General features: G+C 43.5%; 1 protein-coding gene across 24 annotated transcripts in view; it reads left to right on the plus strand.

Annotated features, from left to right (window-relative positions):
* MYO18A (myosin XVIIIA) overlaps positions 1-24,483 on the plus strand; it is a 488,146-nt gene that overhangs the window by 337,804 nt on the left and 125,859 nt on the right. For all 24 annotated transcript variants that reach the window (XM_068270111.1, XM_068270110.1, XM_068270109.1 and 21 more), the window contains 3 exons: positions 654-719; positions 3,307-3,435; positions 15,202-15,345. In XM_068270111.1, the coding sequence (XP_068126212.1) occupies positions 654-719; positions 3,307-3,435; positions 15,202-15,345 (339 nt within the window). The remainder of the gene's footprint in view (positions 1-653; positions 720-3,306; positions 3,436-15,201; positions 15,346-24,483) is intronic.

Genomic DNA, 24,483 nt, shown 5'->3' on the forward strand with positions numbered 1-24,483 from the left:
AAAACACCTAATCTGCTGCATGCTTGTTCAGGGTGTATGGCTAAAAGTATTAGAGGCAGAGGATCAACTGAATAGCTAGGCAACTGGTATTACTTCAAACAAAATAAAAATGGCAGCCTCCATAGCCCTTTTGCTACAGTTGTCCTTTAAGCTCTAAACGTGCTAGTTAATGTTACAATATTTTCCTCAGATGGGTTCATTGTCGGGATCATAAGTAATCAGATGATAATTATCAATTGCTTCTATAAACTGGTCGATTAGGGCACATTCTCTCCTGAGATTCAATCGTATAATCCAACATTCGAGTTGACAAAATTCTGTATTCCAAACGACCATAGAATGGTTTCATTTTCTTCACAGTTTGATCGTAAAAATCTCATCGCATGATTGCACCCAAGGAAAATATTGTACCATTAATGTTAATGGGCACCTGCATGGTCACTGCTTAATACAGAAGACACTGCCCCAGGAATATGCCTGGGGGGTATAATAGACCCATTGCAGCCTGTGCTACCCTGCAGCAGCAAATCATAATCTGCCGTTGCAGCAAGGGAGAACAATTTTTATAGACAGACGCCACACCAGAGACCTCACATGTAAGAAATCTCCTTCTTTTTAAATGATCTAAAATGTTTCTTCTTATTCCCTTGTAGGCCGTGGAAGAACTTCTAGAATCCCTGGACCTTGAGAAGAGCAGTTATCACATGGGCCTGAGCCGGGTACGTCTACTTTGTTTCATCATTTGTATCTTTGTATCTTTAACTGTTTTCCAATGTCTTCTTTTTAGCAGGACTTTTGTGTTCTAGAAATGTTTACCCTTGGGCTTCGGAGTTCCTTATTTATCAGATGATCTTCCAAAAGATTCCATAAAGCCCCATACACACGCTCAACAGCGTTCTTCAATGCTGGGAATACACGGTTCGTTTTTTAGCTGATTAGATAGTTCGATAGATCATTTCTGACATGTCCGATCTTTCTTTCGATTATCTTGCTGCACGATTTCTGATAGAAGTGAATGGAAAAAGATAAGAAAAACGAGCGGAAGATAAGAGAATAGAATGCAGAATCGAGTGGCAAAAACGATCGAGAGCAGAAACGTATGGCAGAAACGAACCGTGTATTCCCAGCATTATGCAGCACAATTATTGAACAACTTTTGTTGTGAAACAAGTTGAAACCGCAAAAAAAAATAAAGTATTTTGCTATTGTTCAAAAAGCTGATAAGACTGAGAACAGTTGAATTGACGTCTTATCAGTTTTATCAGCTTTTTGAACAATAGCAAAATACTTTTTTTTAGCTGTTTCAAGTTGTTTCACAACAAAAGTTGTTCAACAATTGTGCTGCATAAAAGACGACTGTTGAGCGTGTGGGGCTTAAGATTTTTCTCTATTTCCTTAAAACTGTAATCTGCAGTGGCTTAGCTATAGGGGGTGCAGCGCTTCCCACCGCACCGGGGCCCTCCCTCAACTACATCATCAGCTCTCCATTAGTGCTTTTCTAGCAATCATCACTTCTATATATGCTTTGAGGCACCTTGCCCACTTCCATGGGCCATGCAACTCTATGGAGACTTGCACCGTTCGCCTGACGTGGTGCACTGGAGGTATCAAAATCGTTACAATCCTGACACGGTCTACAGTGCGTTTTCGCATAATCCATGCCTACCACACGGATTATGCAGCAATGCAAGTCATTAGGCGACATAGTAAGTGTGCACGACGAGAGCACAGCTCGCATGCGTGGACTGATGGGAATACCAGTTGTGCATCTCCTGCCCAACAGAGAAGAGGTCACTAGTGAGGGGGCGGGGTCATATGAAGAGTCTGATTTCTATGATGCTTACACCTCTCATACTGTGGATATCCTTGGCAGGTTTTGTTGTGCCATATACATTCTGTATAGCGTGCTTGGAGGGCCCACTGTTAAGCTTGTACTGAGGCCCAAAGCTTCTTAGCTAAACCTGCTTGGTTTTTAACATTTTTTTTTGTTTACTTCAAATCTAACATGTAATCTACTAAAACATTAGAGTAGTGTTTGTAGCCTAAGCCAAAAGGCCTATATTTAACGATTGTGGTCAGTCTATCTGTCCGTCCACGATCAAAATTTATATATTCAATTTGGCCAATTACCATAATGTAACTCCTCTTCGTTTATGTTTTTTTCATGAAGCCATTGTTTCTCTCTGCACATTGTGAGCAGTAATGTACGCGTGTCGCACTGCTCACTCTTCATGCTGCTCCTACATCTGTGAGCAGGAATTTATAATCACTGTTGGCAGGAGTTAAAAAGACCGACCTAGTCCCTTTCATAAAATGCCAGCGATCACATCCTACATGAATGAAGCTTTCCCATCAGCGGAGAGGCAGAAAGCAGCGTCATGTTCAGTGGTTATGGCAGAATGCAGAAGACTTATCTGCCATTCACTGTCACACAATGCGCTGCTTGGATGGGGGATAATAAAGCACTGGGCGCTCTGTGGCTCGCATTATGCACTGACCAGGAGTTGCCTCCTACAGGCAGAATTCCTCATGCAAATGAGGCAGGCAACATAGGCATGGCAATCACAGAGTGCGAGTTGGGCCTGGCTGGTTAACACTTTCATCCTCTGAGGTCCATCAGGAGTTCCTCCTGCCCCGATAGATCCAGCGGTGCCAAGCACACTGCCCAGACAGCAAAGGGTGAGGCTGTGGAATCCCAGCTCGTTACTTCTCACTGATAAAGACGAGGTCATTCTGTTGCTTCTAGTGAATCTACGTATTCTAAACACTGGCCTCTGTTTATATATTACAGATCCAAACCAGCACTTGTTTGGGATGTAGAGAATACAGGACATTCATTTTTTTGTGTTTAGAATGCTAACCCCGCCCTTCAAAGTGCCTTATGTAAACATAACGGCTAATGTAACTAGCGCAGAAGATCAGCTTTTGGGCCTGCGGTATTCAGCAAAGGATGAGAGCCAGTAAGTGTTGTCATGCCGCAGTTGGGATATAGCATTCAAGTTTTACATTCTAAGTTGACATGACCTGCTTTGCATCTTGCCCAAGATCACAAGTTTGCTACTGTTCCCATTGATCGGTACTTGCCATTGACCTGAACTGCGCTCCCTATTGACCTCTCCACTGATATTGTCAGGAGAGTACACATTGCAGTGAGATGTAAAGGCTGGTAATGTTATGCAGATTCCTTTGCAGTAGTTGTTGTTGGGGATTACTGCAGTAAGTGCAGAAGAGGGTCTGCAGAAACTGACACTTTGCAGGCGTCTCTGGTCTGGGGCTTTACTTTTTCCTTTTCTTTGTCTTTTGTAGGTTTTCTTCCGAGCTGGCACGCTGACAAAACTCGAGGAGCAGAGGGATGAGCAGACCCGAAAGAACCTCATACTATTCCAGGCTGCATGCAGAGGTTACCTGGCAAGGCAGCAGTTCAAGAAGAGAAAGGTACAGTGAAAGCAATGCCTCAGCCTGCTCTTCCAAATAGAGTCCTGCAGCTTTCCACTCTCACACTAACCTAAAATGGTCAACTGCTCGCCTTTTATAAAAGATCACACGCTGATGTCAGACGAGGGGGTTTCCTTGGTCACGTCTCTGTTTTTTGGGAGGGACAGGCAGGTCCCTCTGTCTGCCTGTTCTCGGCTGAGCTGTGTTTCAGTTAGTTTATCGAAAGATGGTCACACAGCTGGGGCTGAGCACAGTGATACGGTAAGAGCAGCTGCTGTCTCCTTATCACTCTTGTGTAGATAGGGTTTCTCAAACTGCTGTCAGAAAACTTTCCAGAAGGGGGTCTTATATTTCAGCGGGTAGTACAGCTCCTGATGTCTGCACTTTAGAAGTTTTAGAAGTATACCTCAATCACACATACATGTCAGTTTCAGTAGCTCTTCTAGCACATACTGTCTTCTGCTCTCACTGCCTGGAGCTGGATTGTACAGTAAGCCTAGAAGAAAGTGACTTAATGTGACTGTCCTGTGTGCGCTGCCACTCTCACCAGTCCTTCCTCAGCACTTTGCATGATTAGCAGCCACAGTTTTCTAGTACATGCAGGAGCTTCTGAGGGTTGCTGTGCTAAAGCTGAAGAACATGGCAGAAAATAATGATTCAGTCAATCTGGAGTTGGTTTTTTTTTTTAAGTCTGCAGTTAGATGGTAAAACTTTTTTCCATCCTCTCAGGGGTCACATCAGAATTGCAAATGATAAAAGGTTAGAAAAACTAGTGGTAGTGCGACTACACTAATGTGCAGCATTATCTTTAGTCCTGCCAGGTGATCTATGCGGAATGTTTGTTCCTGAGAGTTCTATGCACAGAAGGAGATATTGCTTGCTTAGCAGATGGAAACAGCTCTTATCTTCCACAATGCAACAAGATTCACAGACAGGAAACAGTCAGGGAATATACAAACACCATGTAGATCCAAATTTGAACCCTAACACTGCAGGGCAAGAATGCGTCTCCATGCTGCCTCCAAATCAGCTGTCTTGTGTGTTTTGATAGCCTATGACTGTAACATCTGAAAACCTAAGTGTAGTCAAAAGGCCAGAGGATCATGAAATAATGAGTGAAACAAAGTCTGTTAAATATAGTCAAGAAGTTTAATAAAACTGAAAGCAAGTTTATTGCAATGGATGTTCCCATATCTGGTTTGACAAGGCCCACAGGAAGGCATAGACTATTCTACATGTCCATTTGTCCACTGACACCCAGTTCAGAAACTGGTCTAGCGAAACTAGCTTGGCCTGATCCTGAGTCAAATGGGCAGTGTGGAGCCGGCACATCGTCCTCTTTGAGAATACACGCAGCAAAAGTCCTCAAAATATAAATGTGCTAAAGGGAGGCTAGATAAACTACAGCATTTATCCCCAAAATGCAAAAATCTAACAAATACACCAAAAAGGCAACCGCTATCCGCACACATGAGGCTTCCAATGTCATCCTGGAGACCAACGCTGCTGCCCGGGACCCCCTTTAAGATCATGGCTAGGCTCTTCTTCATGCACAAGCGTGTCCCAACTGCACCTGTGCAATACATGGAGTGGTTCCTGCATGAGCTGCTTCAGCTTACTTGGCACAATGTGGCCGCACTCCTACACTGAGAGGAGCATGCCCACGGGAACCTATCTGAGAAGCTGTTTGGGGGGTCCATGCAGGCAACGGTGGGGGGCAGCATGATATAAGAAGCCTCGACAGGACCCAGAGCCTTCCCTCTTCTTAAATGCATAACTATTTTTTTTTATTTTACTCCACCTCGATAACCTTTAATTAATCAATAAATCAGCCTGATCACTTACAATGGACTTCATTTTTTTTTTATATACCGTTCTTTCATATTCAAATGTATCGCTACTGTGGACACATGCAAGCGAGGTCATGAATACAGCTGTACACGTGAACAAGGCCTCCGAGTCATTTATTTGACATTAGCTAAGCGCAGAGCTTATATGCAGATGAAGAAAAGCTCCACAACTTAGTGCCTACGCAGGGCTTAGAAAACATTTTGTTTCTTGAGTGGGGCTTTAAGGCTTGATTCAATAACTCTTTCTAGTGAGATTTCCTTAAATCGGTATCCCTGCTGTAAATGGAAGTCTAACTGGTTGTTTTTGTGTTGCTACCCTTTCCTATAATCACTATATGCTATGTGTTTTAAGCTTTACATTTGCAGGCTAGGTAACTTGGGAATCTTTGATTCCTATGCCAAGCTCTCAGAATCAGTTTCAAGAGGAATTTTAGCAAAAAGGAGGAAAAAAATAAATCAATATATTGCAAAGTGAGAGGTAAAAAAAAATAATGGCAGAAAGATCAAGAAATGATTGGTATTTGCCATGTAATTTCATTATGTTGTTTAGTCCACAATCAGCCTGCCAGTCATCATCTTTACTACCGGCAGACAAGAACTGCAATTATTTATAACCACAACCACTAACTAACATTGCGATAGGCTAAAAAGGTTGTTTGTTTTATAGTTCTGCATATGCACAGAGAGAGATACTGGTTGCTTGGCAGTTGGAAACAGCTGTGATCTCCCACAATATAACAAGGCTTACAGAGCGGAAACTGTCAGTACCTAGGTCCTGACGTCACACTGTGGGAGGGGTTTATTCACAATGGCCTCTCTGCACGAAACTTCTCATAAATCACTTATTTATCACCCAATTAATAAAAATCACCTTTCAGCACATTTTACAAGCAAAATAATCACTCAAAGTAAGTTGTTCCTGATTAACTTCATTTCAATATTACTTTCCTTACCTTATTTATATTTTGCTCTTTGTGAGCTTAAATATGTAACATAGATAAGGTGAAAAAGCTTTGTGAATTTGGCCTAATATCAGCCATACAGACCCCCCATTCGAGAAAGGGTAAAGATTTCTCACAGGAATAGGGGTTTCAGCTACTGACTGGGATGAAGTTCAATCCTTGGTTAGGCCTGGTGCACACCAAAACCCGCTAGCAGATCCGCAAAATGCTAGCAGATTTTCAAACGCTTTTCTTATTTTTTTTTTTTTTTGTATCGTTTCACCTAGTATTTTGCAGTTTTGGGAAGCGTTTTTGGTGTAGTAGATTTCATATATTGTTACAGTAAAGATGTTACTGAACAGCTTCTGTAACAAAAATGCCTGCAAAACCGCTCTGAACTGCCGTTTTCAGAGCGGTTTGCGGTTTCCTATACTTAACATTGGAGGCAGAAACGCCTCCGCAATCCAAAAAATGCCTCACCCCGGGAGTATGCGTTTCAGCAAAATGCCTCCCGCTCTGGTGTGAACCACCCCATTGAGATTCATTGACCAAGCGTATCCGCAGCCGCAAGCGGCTGCAAAAACGCCAAAAAACCTGCTCGGTGTGCACCAGCCCTTACGCTCCTCTTTATAAATCACGAGTGTGTTCTGTTTCTTTACTGATCTTTCTCTGTGAGGCTGACAGGACTCCTCTTGTGCTAGAGTCTTCATCCTGGAGTTCTTACACAATCATTGATAAAGAAACACTAGTATGTAATTCACCCTTGTAGCACTGCCGTGTTTGATGTACACGCTACATACTGCACAATCCAGATTGTGAGGTTCAAACAAATAATTTCCACTACAGAAAATGGAAACAATTTAGAAGCAAGTGGAGTTTACTGCATGTATGAGACTGAGAGGCCATCTTGTTTGAGAGGATCCCCTCTGTGCATGAAACACAACTACAGATGGAAGCTCTGTCCTTACGCTACAATATTCTTTTCCATTGTTTAGCACCCAATATGTTTCCCACTCTCATTAGACAGGAAACCCAGCAGCGCTAAATTAATACTAGATGAAATCCGTGAACATATTGCCTAACTCTATAAAAAGGCATATGTGAAATAATTGACTATAATGTAACTCTAAAGCAAAAGTAAGTTTCCAGCCCATCTACGGTTTCTTAAAGAGGCACTTTAGTGACATATAGGAGAATGCAGTCAATGATTCAGGATACCAACCCTTACGGTAATTATACTAGTTTCAGCATCAAAAACACTTCCTTTATTCAGGGTCGGATTTCTGGAAAGGTCACAAAGGCCTGGGCCTTGGTTGGCTACACCCAATGGTCAGCTGGATGTGAACGAGGAGTTGCTACATATGAAGGAGGAAGCTGAAAATGGTGAGGAACACATGATAAACAGAAACTGATGCTCGAGGGAGCTTCATTAAAGAAAGGGTCTGCTGTTCATGGATGATATACATGGAAGAGGCAGGTGCACAAGAAATGGGAACCACAACATACCGTACTTGGCTTAGGGGTATAGAAAGGATAAATCTGTCTTTGCCTATATCTGTATATTGCTGTATTTTGGTATGTAGCCCCACCCTCCCAGTGATCTTTTGCCTCGGCTTTTTATATTCTGCATAGAGAGGGAGATATGAGGGACAATATCCTTTAGGTGTGCCACAACACTCACATAAACTTTATACCAATGCAAGGATATGTATAAAAGATATTGAAGAAACTCAAAAAAGTTTATATGCAAAAATACAAAAAGTCTTTATTGAAGACAAAAGTCTTATCCTTCAAGAAGCATATTCCATAGCCGAGGGTGGCGAACATACAGCAGTGATTAACATCAAGATTAGTGCAATTGTAAGTATTGAGGCGACAACGTCGACTTGTTTCGGGATATACCCTTCATCAGGCCTCCAGATATAAAGTCAAATGTGGATAATTACTGCATGATCTTAAGCAACATCTGGACAACATGAAGCCAGGTAAGACCACTGGTCCTATTTTCTCACACAGAGACCACTCTCTCTCTCTGGCAACCACTCTTCTCCAGCCCTTGCTACGTGCGGTCTCTGTGTGTTAAAATAGGACCAGTGGTCTTACCCGGCTTAATGTTGTCCAGATGTTGCTTAAGATCATGCAGTAATTATCCACATTTGACTTTATATGTGGAGGCCTGATGAAGGGTCTATCCCGAAACAAGTCGACGTTGTCGCCTCAATTCTTACAATTGCACTAATCTTGATGTTAATCACTGCTGTATGTTCACCATCCTCTGCTATGGAATATGCTTCTTGAAGGATACCTTTTATGAATATTTTGCACGACTTTTGTCTTCAATAAAGACTCTTTGTATTTTTGCATATAAACCTTTTTGAGTTTCTTCAATATCTTTTATACATATCCTTGCATTGGTATATAGGCTTTTTATAGAGGGGAAATGCTGCACATGGATAGAGGAGGGCTGCATGTAGGATGCAGGGCAGGTTTATTGGTATGAGTAATGGCTATACTTGATGATTGTACACAAAATGATGGTTGCTGCACATGGAAACTGGGAACTGCTGTACATGAAGAAGGGTGGCTGAATTAGTGATTGTGTGTAGCATCTATTGGCAATGAATTAGGTTTAATTTGTCATTTGTTTACTGCTTATATGCTAGGGACAATGATGTGACCAGTACAAGCTTTTGCATTTTGCACATACTGTATGCTTACAAGTAAATGATCGTTCAGGAAGTAAAACGGTCTCCTGCTTTTGTGGCCTGCCGGTGTTTTGTAGAGATTTAGTTACTTGAACTCCAAAGGGAAAATGCTCTAAATCAGTGCTGTCCAACTGGCGGCCCGCGGGCCGCATCCGGCCCGCCAGGCCACCTGCTGCGGCCCGCTCGTCTCCCTGGGATGCAGGCATGGTTTGCGCTATGGGCGCCATGCCTGCTCCCTCTTATTGTGGCCTCTCCTATGTCCCCCCGCTGCCGCTGTCTCACAGATCAGACCTCACAGATCGCGGCGACTGAGGTAATCAGAGGGCGCATGGTACCCGCACGGAGTACGTCGCATGCGGAAGTGAATCATTAGTCACTTCCGCATGTGACGTTCTGCCGCGCGGGTGTCATGCGCGCGCTCTGCTTGCTTCAGTCGCCGTGATCTGTGAGGTCTGATCTGTGAGGCAGCAGCGGCATCGTCAGCGGGGACATAGGAGAGGCCAGCGGGGACACAGGAGAGGCCAGCTGGGACACAGAGGTAACGGGCTCGCTACTGGTAGGGGCACCTGTCACTAGCTGGGGGGGCTCCTGTCACTATCTAACTGGGGGGTAGGGCACCTGTCACTATCTAGCTGGGGGGGGACACCTGTCACTATCTAGCTGGGGGGGGACACCTGTCACTATCTAGCTGGGGGGGGGCACCTGTCACTATCTAAGTGGGGGGCACCTGTCACTATCTAATTGGGGGGCACCTGTCACTATCTAAGTGGGGGGCACCTGTCACTAAGTGGGGGGGCACCTGTCACTATCTAGCTGGGGGGGGGCACCTGTCACTATCTAGCTGGAGGGGGGGGGCACCTGTCACTATCTAGCTGGGGGGGGGGGGGCTCCTGTCACTAAGTGGGGGGCACCTGTCACTAAGTGGGGGGCACCTGTCACTATCTAGCTGGGGGGGCACCTGTCACTATCTAGCTGGGGGGGCACCTGTCACTATCTAAGTGGGGGGCACCTGTCACTATCTAAGTGGGGGGCACCTGTCACTATCTAAGTGGGGGGCACCTGTCACTATCTAGCTGGGGGGGGGGGGGCTCCTGTCACTATCTAGCTGGGGGGGTGCTCCTGTCACTATCTAGCCTGGGGGGGGGCTCCTGTCACTATCTAGCTGGGGGGACACCTGTCACTACCTCAACTGGGGGGACACCTGTCACCTGGCATTTCAGCCCACACATCATCCCCAATCCGGCCCAAAACACTATTGCCAGGCACAGCAGCCAGTAGAGGAGAATTTAGAAGCCAGGTGAGAGGTGCCTACCATATTAAAGGGGCATTCTGCTTATTTATGTGAAATGCTGTCTATTTATGTGCCTCATGACTGCTGAATTTGTCGTGTTGGGGGCCTCATGATTGCTGAATTTGTCTTGTTGGGGGCCTCATGATTTGTTGGGGGCATCACGATTGCTGAATTTGTCTTGTTGGGGGCCTCAAGATTGCTGAATGTGTCTTGTTGGGGGCCTCATGATTTTTTGGGGGCCTCATGATTGCTAAATTTGTCTTGTTGGGGACCTCATGATTTTTTGGGGGCCTCATGATTGCTAAATTTGTCTTGTTGGGGGCATCATGATTGCTGAATTTGTCTTGTTGGGGGCATCATGATTGCTGAATTTGTCTTGTTGGGGGCCTCATGATTTGTTGGGGGCCTCATGATTGCTGAATTTGTCTTGTTGGGGGTCACATGATTGCAAACTGTGAGACTATGGAAAAGCTGAATCGTCATCATGAGACAATAGCATTAAACCTACTTTTTTTAGCTTTTTAAAACGGAAAATAAAACTGGGAGGTTCTAAAAAAAACCCACATTTTTCAGGAGTAGGATGGATGAAATTGTTTATCTTCACAGTTTATTTTCAACTTGGATTTTCCATAATGTTCATGTATGAGTTAAAACGTTTGTATGTAGTTTAAATTGCTGTTGCCACTTTGCGATAAGTGACTTTTGGGTTGCAGTTTGGACACTCGGCCTCCAAAAGGTTCACCACCACTGTCCTAATCTAATGTCCCACATTGCTAAGTTCATGTAAATTTGTCTCCACCCGTGGCCACACCCGCATTCTGGTCCATGGCCACACCCATTTTCCGGTGCGGCGCGCTATGCGCGCTGCTCAATGGAACCCTTGTGTTTTCTGGCGCGCGTACTTAACCATTATTTTAAATTGCATTTTGTGAAAAGTGCTGCCAATCTAATTATCCTTTAATTGCATTTTTTCCAGGGGGGGGGGGGGGCCTGCGGCTCTAGCAAGAACCTTCGGCCCTCCACCATGGGGTCTGAAAAAAAAATGGCCCTCCGTGCCCATGAAGTTGGACAGCACTGCTCTAAATGGCCCACAGTGTTCGTATCTCGTGGTCATTGAGCACCATTACTGCAGTTTGAGGTTGATTCATGAACGTTATCGCGCTGACGCAGCATGAGTTAATTCTTTCTGTGCGAGTTAATAATTCTAGCGCTCGCACGCTACACTTGGTCCTAGCAGCGTAGCGTGTGCTCCTTAGTAACGGCCGATCCTTCTAGATCCCGCACGTTAGTGACGTTGCGTGACTGCGATACTTCACTAGCGCAGCCGCTAATACGTCACTATCACACTGCATTTAAAAGGATCCGCCATTACTAAGAAGCGCACACTACACTGCCAGGACTGTGTGTAGCGGGAGTGCACTAAAATTAAGTCGCCCTACAATAATGAACTCGCTCTGTAACAATTAACTCATGCTGCGTCAGCGTGATAACGTTCATGAATCAACCTCTTTGAGTGGCAGAGTGCATAGCACTCGCGTCCTGCAGCTCTAGAGTCCAAGGTTCAATTCCCAGCCAGGGTGTCTATGTCCTTCTCATGTTTGCATGGGTTTCCTCTGAGCACTCCAGTTTCCTCTCACACTCCAAAAACATATTGATATGTTAATTTGTTCACCCCAAAAAAATGGACTAGGGTAGGGACGTTAGATAATGATTGTGGTAGAGGTAAGATTGTGACCTTCTCTGAGGAAGATGGCATAAATATATACTCTGTAAAGCTCTGTGGAAGATGACAGCGCTATATACATTTATAACAATAATAATCATAGGGGAAAAATTAATTTGTCAGAACTGAAGATTTTGGCATTTAATCTTTTTATGTGGGAGGGTTAGAACTTGCCGCTTACATCAGATTTCCTGTTGCACAATCCCAGTGATAGCTGCTGTGGGCCTTCCCTAGCGACTGTTGTTAGAATTGTTATAACTGGCAACTGTTTGGGGAAAATATGAAGTTCTCTCGGGAGTTGTCTCAGAAGTCTATAGACAAGGAAGACCTGACACCTCAAACTCCACAACTCCATTCTTCCTTCGCAGATGCCACCCGTGGGGCATTTTTGTGCAGATAAAGGAAAAAGTATGTTGAAATAAATGAACTTTAAAAGTAAAAGAGGTGACAGTGTCACATGAAAGCCATTGCATATGCCCCATAGTACATGCGCAGCCACAGGAGCAAGCAGCGGTGCATTGTTCATTGCAATTTGTTGTGATAGCTGTGAATTAGGAGGCAAAATAAACAGGCAGATAGCGGCTAGCTGTGGTGTTGGGGTGGGGCGGGTGGTGAGGCTTGCTATATTGCTGCCCATTTGGAATCCATGAAAAGGCTTACCAGGTTATTTAATTCTGTAATGAAAATGCTCCTTTGCATCTTTGTGATTAAGCCCCCTTTTACACTTGCAGGTTAAACCTGCATTGCATTGCCTTATTTTATCGCAAGGGGCCACAAAAGCTATGCAAGTCTATGTAGACTTTCAACCTATTGTCGTCCATTGCGGTGCATCGGAAGTATCTGATCCGATGCAAGGGCTGAAGCGCGTTGCCACAAGCACCACCCTTAAAGCACAGTGTTGGGGGTAATGGAAGTCTTTGGGTGACGCAGTAAGTGTAAACAGCGGAGTGCGGTCTGTCACGTCCTGCATACACGGACCGATGGGAATCCCAGTGACGTACTTCCTGCCCAGCAGGAAGTACTGATTGGGATGAAGTTCAATCCTTTGTTAAAGTTCTTCTTTAACGAGAGGGAAGCTTCTGGATTCTCCAGAGGCTTCCCATGCTGTCCTCTGGACCACCCCCACTGCCCAGGACCTTTCTGGACCTCCATGAACATCAGGGCCATGCTTCCCTTCTAGCATGTGTAGCTGCGCCTTCGCACTAGCACAGAGCCGCTCATGCACTTGAGGCTCTGGAAAGCAGCATAACAGGCGCAGTGGCTGACTTGCGCAGGCACAATACAGTCACGCTTACGTCTGAAGAGGAGCGTGGCCGCGATGTTCATTCTGACAAGTCCTTGTAGCAATTCTTTGGGTGCCGTGTTCGACAATAGGGGACCAGAGGACGGTGTGGAAAGCCTCTATAGGATCCAGAGGCTTCCCTCCTCTTAGATAAGTATGGGATAAGAATGGGTTTTTGTACCAGAGGTTCACCTTTGATGCACTATGACTTTATATTTGATCTCTGTTTTATAGAACACTTGTCAAATAATTCAATGTCAGTGCCTCTGTTTACAGAAAACTTGATGTGAGTGAAATTGTCATACTGACATTTTAAATTATGTAGTGTCTTGTGAATCATGGACCTGGAACAATAATGCAGTTAGGAGTTCATGCATCCAATTTGCATACTGGTTCTGGGTCAGTGATTCAGATAGCCTTTGAATGAAAGAATCCGCGCACCAGAACGGCATACTGGTTATACAGAGATATTGTTAGAAGAACTTAACTGCATACTGGTTCCGCATCCGGGACTGAGATAGATGGTGTTTGAATCAGAGATTCAGTGCATGCAGATCTGCATACTGGCTCTGGGTCAGGGATTCAGATAGCGTTCAAATTAGAGAATCAGTGCACCTGGTCTGCATACTGGCTCTGGGTCATGGATTTGGATAGCTTTAGAATTAGAGAATCAGTGCACCTGGTCTGCATACTGGCTCTGTGTTAGGGAATCAGATAGCATTAGAATGAGAGAATCAGTACACCTGATCTGCAGACTGGCTCTGGGTCAGGGATTTGGATAGCTTTAGAATTAGAAAATCTTTGCACCTGGTCTGCATACTGGCTCTGGGTCAGGGATTCAGATAGCATTAGAATTATGCTACGTACACACTTGCGATAACGATCGTTTACAAGGAACGATAGTTACCAGATAAACAATATTAGAACGATTGGAATGCAACGATGGGATGCAGCAATCATCATACACATTTAACAATCGTTCTCGCAGAAAAGAATGATCAGAGGGAAATGTTGCGTACATATTTATATATATATATATATATATATATATATATATATATATATATATGTATATATATATATATATATATATGTATATATATATATATGTGTATATGTGTATATATATATATATATATATATATGTATATGTATATGTATATGTATGCATATATATATATATATATATATATATATATATATATATATATATATATATATATATATATATATATATATATATATATATATATATGCATATATATATATATATATATATATGCATATATATATATATATATGCATATATATATATATATATATATATATATATAAAAAAACACACAAACATGGGGTTACAATAGATACAAATATATGATTGTTAACTTGCCAAGTTTATTTGAAATTTGTAATGTAACAATCTTTACGGGCCGCACTACACAGGAAGTACGGAAGCTGTGCAGAATCCAACGCAGGCGCATTGGCCCTTGTAACGATCGTGCTCGGCAGATAACTGTACACACTTTAGTTTTGTAACGATTGTCGTTCAATATGATCCGTCCTGTTGGATTCAGTACAGTCAGACCTAACGTATTCCTCTCATTTCAGCTTTCCTGTAACTTTAGGTTTCATGCTCAAACCTTAGTTGGTTATTGAAAGTCTTCAGAACATCTATCACCTTCCATAATGTCATGTTCATGGCCAGCTGTAGCTCTGTATCTCTGCAGCTGCAATGCAATGATCTTTCTCCATCTTCCTCTCCTTTCTGCCTTACAAGGCGTGCTGGCTACACTTTATCTCAGTGATGTCTTTGGCATTATTCCTGCCCGCTGAAGGCGGCTTGTTTTCTTTATTTCCAGCTATGTCGCCCGCACATTGCCTCTTTTGTTTTTGATTTATTATGATGTGTGCAGCTGGCATGCTGGTAGCCTGTTCTCTCTTACTGACCGATCACTGTTACTCCTTTTGCTGTAGATCCAAGAGCTTGCTATCCGCTGCATCCAGAAGAACATCAAGAAGAACAAAGGAGTGAAGGGTTGGCCTTGGTGGAAGCTGTTCACCACCGTCCGGCCGCTGATACAGGTGCAGCTGACGGAGGACCAGATCCGAGGCAAAGACGTACGTATGATGGCTGACGCAGCTACCCCTGCCAGTCTATTTAAGCATTCACTTTACATCAGTCTGTGGTCTAATGGATAATCCATCAGGGATTGCTTTCTGGGATTAAAGTGAAAACTGCTGTGGTTGGTATTTGAGCAATTTTAAAGTTGCTGAAAAAAAATCCAGATGGGAGCTCAATCATTCGCCATCGATATCGCATTCATTATTAGTTTCTTCCGAGGCAGAACATAATCACAACTGGTTACAGAGCAGCAAATAGCACAGGTGAGATCTGACATGCTTTGGACTCCTTGCCCTTCTTTAGGAAGTTTGTTTTCTACGTTTCTGGTGAAATATTTCTTAAAGTGAACCTGAGGTGACAGTGATATGGAAGCGCACATTTATTTCCTTTTAAACAATACCAGTTTCCTGGCAGCCCTACTGGTCTGTTTTGCTGCAGTAGCATCTGAATTCGACCAGAAACAAGCATGCAGCTAATTTTATCAGTTCTGACAATATTGTCAGAAACCTCTAATCTGCAGGCTTGTTCAGGGTCTATGGCTGAAAGTATTAAAGGCAGAGGATCAGCAGGACAACCAGGCAAATGGTATTGCTTAAAAGGAAATAAATGGCAGCCTCCATATCACTCTTGCCTCAGGTTCACTTTAAAGGAGAAGTATAATAATGTGTAGAGTGGAAGTACGAATATTTGGATGTGTAAAATAGGGCATCAGTAGAATCATCTTTACGAAGGGGCTTTTAACTCTATAAACTTAGTACTGTGCATCCTGGAAGGGTGTTGAAAAGTTGCATTGCATGCTACGAGTGTGATGCATACAGTACATAGAAGTATGCTTCACCTCAACTGTAATTGCGCATGTCACCTGGTAAATGCACATCATGATGCATGTTATTTCAACAAAATCCTCTGCACTGCACCATATATTGTCCTTTGCTACAAAAAAAATGCAAAGTTTGCAGCGTAAAAGTACCCTAAGGCAGGGACCACATTGTGTCTATGGAAAATGACTTCCACGGATGATTTGTCATGTATAGTGTATATTTTAGGGCGCGTGCCACCCACCATCTCCTGCTGCCAGTCTATGTGAATTGCATGCGGTGTGCAATATTATACGGCAGGAACACAACATTTTAAACAGAAATACGTGCACATTCCATAGAGAATCCAATGTTTTTTGTTTTTGTTTTTTTTGTACATGTGGCCCCTTCCTAAGGTTTCCTGGGTACAGCCACCATTTAAAATAGTAAAAAATAACTGTGCAGTGAGTTGCAGTTTTGTGCAATATGCTTTTATCTTTAGCTTCCAACTAACAGTAGTATAATTAAGAGTTTGATTTTGATTTGACATCAAACAAGGATCCACACAACCATCCATTGCTCACTCAGAGATTTTATTCAAAATCAATAGGCAAGGGGCACAAAGCAAAATAGCCTATATGAGTAAGCGCCTGTTGGGGTGTGAAACATGTTAGGCTATTCTCATTTGTATATCTGACTGTTGATTTTCAATAAAATCTCTGAGATTGCAACGGACGGTTGTGCAGATCCCTGTTTGATGTCCATATGGTTGGGAGGACGGCCCTTAATGTTGCACACCTCTTCCTGATCACTGCCATAGGCATTGCATGAAGGTAAAAGCTCAGTTGTGTTTTCTCACATTGTTCTCAGGTATGCGCATACAAACGTCTACTTTTATTTCTATGGGCACCAATCCACCACTTTATTAAAAATTCTGATGAGTAGAGATGTGTAGATGGTAAAACAGAGGCGCCAAATCAGGATCAAACAATATTAAAATGAATAAAAATAGAGGAGGTAGTACTCAGCTCCCCATCCCCCTCATCTTCATTCAACACGAGATTAGCATCAAAAACTTTGTGTACTCCAAAATATACTTTGTGACGCATTTTGTGGGCCTCAGGCCACTTCCTCAGGCGATAAAACAGGAGCAGCTGTTTTCAATTCCATGCAAGCGTGGCACCTCCTCTGCCTCGTCTACACATACATTGAGTCCACCTACGGTGGGGGGGTATATCCCCATTTCTCCTATCTACAGAGAGTGACACCTCTTAACTTCCCTATAGGGGATGGGTCTAGGTTTCCCTGCTGCCTATAAAGTGGTTACCTATTTGTAACCAACACTTGCAAGTATAACTGTACTCTCTTTTTTTTATTCTTAACTGATTCTTAAATACGCCATAGTAGGCTCTCAATTTTTCCTTATATCTTCAGAAGTAGAGAAGGTCCAAGAGACATGAATAATTCCAGATTGCATACAAATTGTATGGAGCTTGGTATTGGGCCAGTGCAGATCAGACACAGTAAGTTTATTGCAAAAGAGGTTCTTTTGGGGGGATAGGAGCCCACTTCCAAGTTGAAAGGGGGGGGGGGGGACCAAAACATAAGAAATCTAGTTAAGATTTCTGAAATTGACTTAAAGTGGACCCAAATTAAAAATACAAGATTTCAGAAATAAAATCTATTTTCTAACTTATAATAATAAATAGCAGCCTTTTTTCAGCTGCATGATGACAAATATAAAATATTAAATATTTTACATTTATTGGAGGAACACCTCCCTTCCTTTCATATTGCCGGGACAGAATCTGGCAGACTGGTGGAGGAGATAATAAAAAAAAAAACACAGGCTGCTACTGATGATGTCACGGGGGAGGTGATCTCAGCTTGTGTGAGATTTCACATAGATGACGCCCCTGTGAGAAAGGGTAGCTGATGACAAACACACCCATGATCTAAAACCTCCTACTAAGCTCAGAAGTAATGGCTGCCACCCGTATAACCCTAGTTATGAAAAGAGAAGAGTGAAAAGCATGCACTAAAAATGCTCATAGGCTTGAAGGAGTCTTTATTTATCTTTGTATGTGTCAGAGTGGTGCAACGAAATATTTTGAATTAAACAAATGTTTGGTTTGGGTCCGTTTTAATGCAGAGAATAAGACATCCCATACTTCTACCAACAGCCCAATGGCAGTTGGGTGTGTCAGGGTGCTGATCACTGTGAGTGATCACTCCAGATTTGCAATGCTTTGTGCAGCCAATTGAAGTAAGAAGAATTAGAGGTACCGTAATAAAGCATTGTGGTATAAGCTGTACCTTAGTACACCAAACAGGGGCGTAACTAGGAGCCACCAGGTCCCCCTGCATAGATTCTCACGCCCCCCCCCCCTCCCCGGGGCCCGCTCAGGGACATTTTGGGGGGCTGGAGGGGACGCAGCATGAGGGGAAAGCCATGGCCACACGGCGGGGAGGGGGGATGGTCCCTCACCTCGGGCTCTCCCCTCTGCAATCCCCTCCAGCTTAAATTAGTGTCTGGGCAGCAGCGGGCAGATACATACCTTCCTTGCGTTCCACTGCGGATACTCCTCGCTCTAGTGTCTGCCGCTACGTCCTGTTTATACAGGAAGTGACGGCAGAAGCTAGAAAGAGGAACATTCCCGGTGGAACACAAGGAAGGTATGTATCTGCCCGCTGCCCGGACACTAATTCCCCCCTCGCCGAGTGTGGCCATGGCTTTCCCCTCCTGCTGCGTCCCCTCCAGCCCCCCAAAACGGCCCTGAGCGGTAGCAGGGGCTGCAGGCCCTATTGTTACGCCCATGACATCAAAACTTACTAATTTCAGGGCTGAAAATACTATTTGAGGGTTAAGGTCCTTTTAGACCAACTAATGTTATAAATAAAAAAGGATCTTTCCATTTGAAAGTACAAAATGACTTGTAGAGCATGGACACATTTTTCTTATGAGGCTGGGTGCACACATAGCAGAAATGCTAGCGTTGTAGAAAACACTGCATTTTTGCCTCTAATGAAAGTCTATGGGCCGTAGGAAAAAATGCATGTAAAAACACATATGCGTTTTCAAAGCTACATTTTCAAAAACGCTGGGTTTGTTGCATATTATGCAGGAATGCTGCCAAAACGCACATAATGCAAGTCAATGGGAACACAATGGTTTGCGTTTTTATATGCGTCCCCCCCTGCCCCCCAAATATTTTTTTTTACTGTATTTTCACTTTCTGTTGTCTTCCAAGTGATTTGCATAAATGGGAATATAAAAACGCATGGAAAACGCACACAAAACTCATATGGGTTTTGTATATGCGAACCGCAAACGCATTAAAACGCATGAAAAACGCACCAAAAATGCAGTAAAAATGCACAAAAACCACACACAAAATTAACCTAACGTGACATAACACGCAGTCTTTCATGCTATGCCATATGTGAATCCAGCCTCAAACAAAAACTTATTTTACTCTCGTCCTTCACATTGATTTATAGTAATGTGATTACCCTTTTAAAGGACAACTGTAGTGAGAGGTATATGGAGGCTGCCATGTTTATTTCTTCTTAAATAATACCAGTTTCCTGGCAGCCCTGCTGATCTATTTTGCTACAGTAGTGTCTGAATTACGCCAGAAACAAGCATGCAGCTAATCTTGTCAGATCTGACAATAATGTCAGAAACACCTGATATACTGCATGCTTGTTCAGGGTCTATGGCTGAAAGTATTAGAGGCTCAGCAGCACACCTAGGCAACTGGTATTGCTTAAAAGGAAGTAAATATGGCAGCCTCCATATACCTCTCACTACAGTTGTCCTTTTAGGCCCCATTCACACCTAAAAGCGCAAAACGCCAGTGATTACCGCCAGTGTTTTGCGGGAGTGATTTTTTTCCGCAATTAACGCGGAAAAATCCCTGGACAATGCAGTGTTTTGGGAGCGATCGCGATTAGCGGTGCTACGCAAACGCGGCAGTGAGAACACTGCCATAGGTTTACATGGGCTAGCGGTTTTTAAAAACCGCTAGGGTTTTGAGCTAGTGTAAATGGGGCCTAAGTGCTAGCAGAGTTGCTTTCCTGAAATCCTTGCTTGACTTCTCAGTTACTGTTGGTTTTCCTGGACAGCAGAAGTGCTTGTCTTTTGGTGCCATGCCAGAATCGCCATATAAAGATAACCCTGGCAAAGACTATTTAGACTGTTCAGAGCAGCCTTAAGGAGCCTAAGAATGGAACATATAAATGCTGGACTTAAAAGTAGATTTGAATACAAAATATTCAATGGCTTCAGAGTAAGATCACTTGGCATGCGCCTGGCACACTCCTACTTCAGTGACACATTGGTACATTCTCAAACGTCATTATTTCTTAAAGCGAACCTAACTCAGAACGTCCTCTCTGCCCAGTGGGCTGCTTGTCACTTGACAGTCAGCCTATTGGGCCAATGAAAGTGCAGGAATCCACTGGACAAACTCCTTTGAAACCACTGGACCTGCCAGGGCTTAGGGCAGATTCAGTATAGCGCTCGTTAACTTTAATTTCTCAAGTTTTCCATTTTTCAACCTGCTCCTTTGAATAAAACTCTGAATCTCCATGCATAAAAGATGATCAGGGCCAGTGCTTCCATAGGAGATTAAACTGGGGAATTGCCCAGGGCCCTGAGCTTCCCCAGGTCCGAGATTGCAGAGGTCTCAACAGCTCTAATACCAGTACAGTTTTGAACTGTAAGTGACCCATGTTCTATAAAAAAAAACTGTGCGCACTGCCTGCCATGGCTCTCAGGTGTCCTCCCCCAGGCCGTGCAGAGCTTACACTCACCTATCCACCAGATCTTCTCTTCTCTCCACCTCTTGGCTCCCAGTTCTGTCTTCTCATCTGGGCGCCCGTGTCCCATGACAAATGCTAAAGGCCAAACTCTACAGGTACCGTGTTCCATACTTTACGTAACCACTAGAGGCCTGTAGTGTTAGGCATCCATCATTTGTGATGTGATGCAGGCACCCCGGGGGAAAAAAGAGACTGGGAGGAGAGCCCCGTGGTGAAGAGAGGAAACGCACTGGTGGACAAGTGAGCATAAGCTTCGCTGCTTAACCTGCATGTTGACCATCTGGAAATCAAACACTGGTAGTGATGCTCTCCTGACCCATTGTTGAGCAGGAAAATATGAAGTATTTTGCATCACACAGACAGTGTTTTCCGCATGTGTAATGTGACACTGCAACCAATTTGAGCACCTCTGCTTTCACTGATGCTGTGATTAGTGCGCAGGACAGAGGGCCTCTTTGCTATGCTCCAAATCCTAACCTTTACACCTAGGGTAACTTTATAAAAGTGAGGTAGTTCCTGGCACCTTGTGGTATATATACTCGAGCAGCAGGGTCTGTTTATGAATGTTGGGATCATTCGCAGGTTCACTTTATGGGCTAGTATTAGTCTATGCATTCCAGCACTGTCCTAATGAATGGTCATTGACAACCATTACATGAAATATAACCCTGAGAAGCAGAAGAACTGTGATCATTTGAATTAATGTGAGCTGAGAGACCTGCTGCCTTTCCTCCCCTTGGCTTTGAACTGCTACTGGTTAGAGATATTCACATTCCATTTATTGCCCTCTGGGGGTCTGTCTGAGTGAGGAGGAGTGGCGCAGAATATGTTTATGATTATCAGGAGCTGCAGGGTGGATATGGTGGGGGGATCTCGCCTGGATTTTTTTTACTGTGGTTCAGAATGAAAGGGGACCAAATGTAATTCATCAGTGGATTCCCATGTGTGAATTCTAATAACCCTGAGGAAATGGACCACCAGCAGATGATAATAGTGTATGCCTGTCTGTGCAGCACATCTCACCTCCTTATTTTAACCTTCAAATAAGCAACAAAAGATATTCAGGAGCTCACTGTTGGAGGATTTTTTTTTAACATATTAACAGCAGGGAAAGAGTACACTAGAATTGGGTCCTGGCTTCCTGCAGCATATTGCAGAGACGCATTGCACCCCACCCTGTATCCTGCACTATCCCCAATCTTCAGCCTCCCCCAAATCTCTAACACTGTTGCCTGGCCCTCACCCTAATACTAACCTAATCCTTCCTATGACGCTACCCTCCCTTTCCTGTGACTTTACCTTTCCTTTCCTTGGACTATAGATACCCTTTTCTGTGACTGTACCTTCTCGCTTCCTATGATCTGTGGCTTCCATTCCCTTTCCTGTGACTGTAACTTCTTTTTCATTTCCAGTGATTGTACCTTCCCTTTTCTGTGACTGTACCTTCCCTTTTCTGTGACTGTACCTTCCTTTTCCTATGACTGTGCCTTCCTTTTTCTGTGACTGTACCTTCTCTCTTCTTGTGACTGTACCGCCTCTCTTCCTGTAACTGTAGCTTCCCTTCCTTTTCCTGTGACTGTACCTCCTCTCTTCCTGTAACTGTACCTTCCTTTTCCTGTGACTGTACCTCCTCTCTTCCTGTAACTGTAGCTTCCCTTCACTTTCCTGTGACTGTACCTCCTCTCTTCCTGTAACCATAGCTTCCCTTCCTTTTCCTGTGACTGTGCCTTCTAATTCCTGTGACAAGCATATATGTATCCCTTTATTAACTGCATCTCTCCAACTCCTTGCTCTTGTCCTGAACTCTTGCAGTGACAATGCTCTAACATAAACCAAGTATTTTACCGTTTGCATGTCTTGGCACCAACTTAGCCCCAAACTGTCATTAAAGGGAACCCGAAGTGAGGGGCATATGGTGGTGACCATATTTATTTATTCTTCCTTCTAAACAATACCAGTTGTCTGACTGCCCTGATGGTCTTTCTTGTTTCACTAGTGTATAGATCACACAGCTGAACCCAAGCCGGTAGCTAATCTAGTCAGAGTTCAGTCAAAACATCTGATCTGCATACTTGTTCAGTCTCAATGGGTAGAGGCAGATGATTAGCAGGACAACCAGGCAATTTACATTGTTTAAAACGAAGTAAATACATTGTTAGTCTTCATATTCCCCTCACTTCAGGCTCCCTTTAATTCTAAGCATTGTATAATTTTACTATGCAAAGCGTGCTTTGTGTTGGTGAAGTGGCAGTTGTACTATTTTGTCCTCCCTGCTCTACAGCGAGATCATGCAGCACCAGATTTAGGTGCTTCTTTAAGGAAAGGTCTTGTAAGGTGTTTATCATACAGCAGCCATGTTGTGTTCTTATAATCATCTTACACCTTCAAGACAAAGCAGATAGTTATGGTGCTCGGCCGTTCTAGAGATTGGGGGCTGCCATAGACCACTATGTAATCTGCCGCTATGCTGGTACCTACTGAGTCATTTTGATGAGGGTGTTCCTTGCTTCTGTTATTTTATAGCCAGGCTCTGGGCTAATGACGGGAGCATAGATGGGTGTAATTTGGGCCCTGGGGTTTGTCTAATATATAGCCAAACTCTGGACAGCGAAGGGGGCTCTAAGCGGCACACATAGTTTGAGTACAGAGTAGCAGAACTACAGATAACAGTGGAGATTGCAGCAAGTTGAGTAAGCAGTGTTTAGGATATTTTTGTCATCCAGGTTCTGATCAAATTTGGCACGCCACTAGTGCCAGACATAAGTTAATTGGAGTTTAGTGTTAGGTGCAGGGGAGGCTTAGTGTTGGGCGTAGGTACGGGTAGGTTAGTGTTGGGAATCGGTTTGGCAGGGTTAAATTATTGCAATCACCGTATTACCAAAAATTCATATACCATATAGTCTGGCAGTACTATGAGTACATCAAAACACAATTCTATACCTATATAGAACGTAAAAACTTAGCTTTTACTTAATACATATAAAAAAAAGTACAAAAAATTATAAATAGTAGGCCTTCAATGATTGAAAATTATAAATATAATTATTAAGGCTGCTTTAGACTGATTTGGGAGAGGCAATTATAGTTTGCAGGCTAAGTAGGTGGCTGTATCAGTTTATATCCACCTAGAGTCTGCCCTCTGAGCCAGAATGAACTATTTGCTATTATTAACACATCACCCCAACATGTTTCACCCCCCCCTCAAAAATGGGGGCTTTGTCAGGGGAAATCAAAGTGCATAGGTGCATACAGTGCTATTTAAAATAAATAGTGCAAATGTCAGAAAAATAATAAAAACTGCATCATAGCCTTACGGCTATCTTTGCAGGTGCTATGAGTACTACAGACATTGTCTTGTAACACTGACTACTCTGGAAAAATGAAGGCCAATTACTGGTCCCAAAGGGAACCAGTACATGGTGAATGTACCACTGTTCTGACTCAAAACATCTTCTACCCATTGAACATGCTGACGAATCTCTGGTCTACAGGGGAGCTAGAACATGACCA

Source organism: Hyperolius riggenbachi, chromosome 2 (genome assembly GCF_040937935.1).
Source record: "Hyperolius riggenbachi isolate aHypRig1 chromosome 2, aHypRig1.pri, whole genome shotgun sequence".
NCBI classification, from domain to species: Eukaryota; Metazoa; Chordata; class Amphibia; order Anura; family Hyperoliidae; genus Hyperolius; species Hyperolius riggenbachi.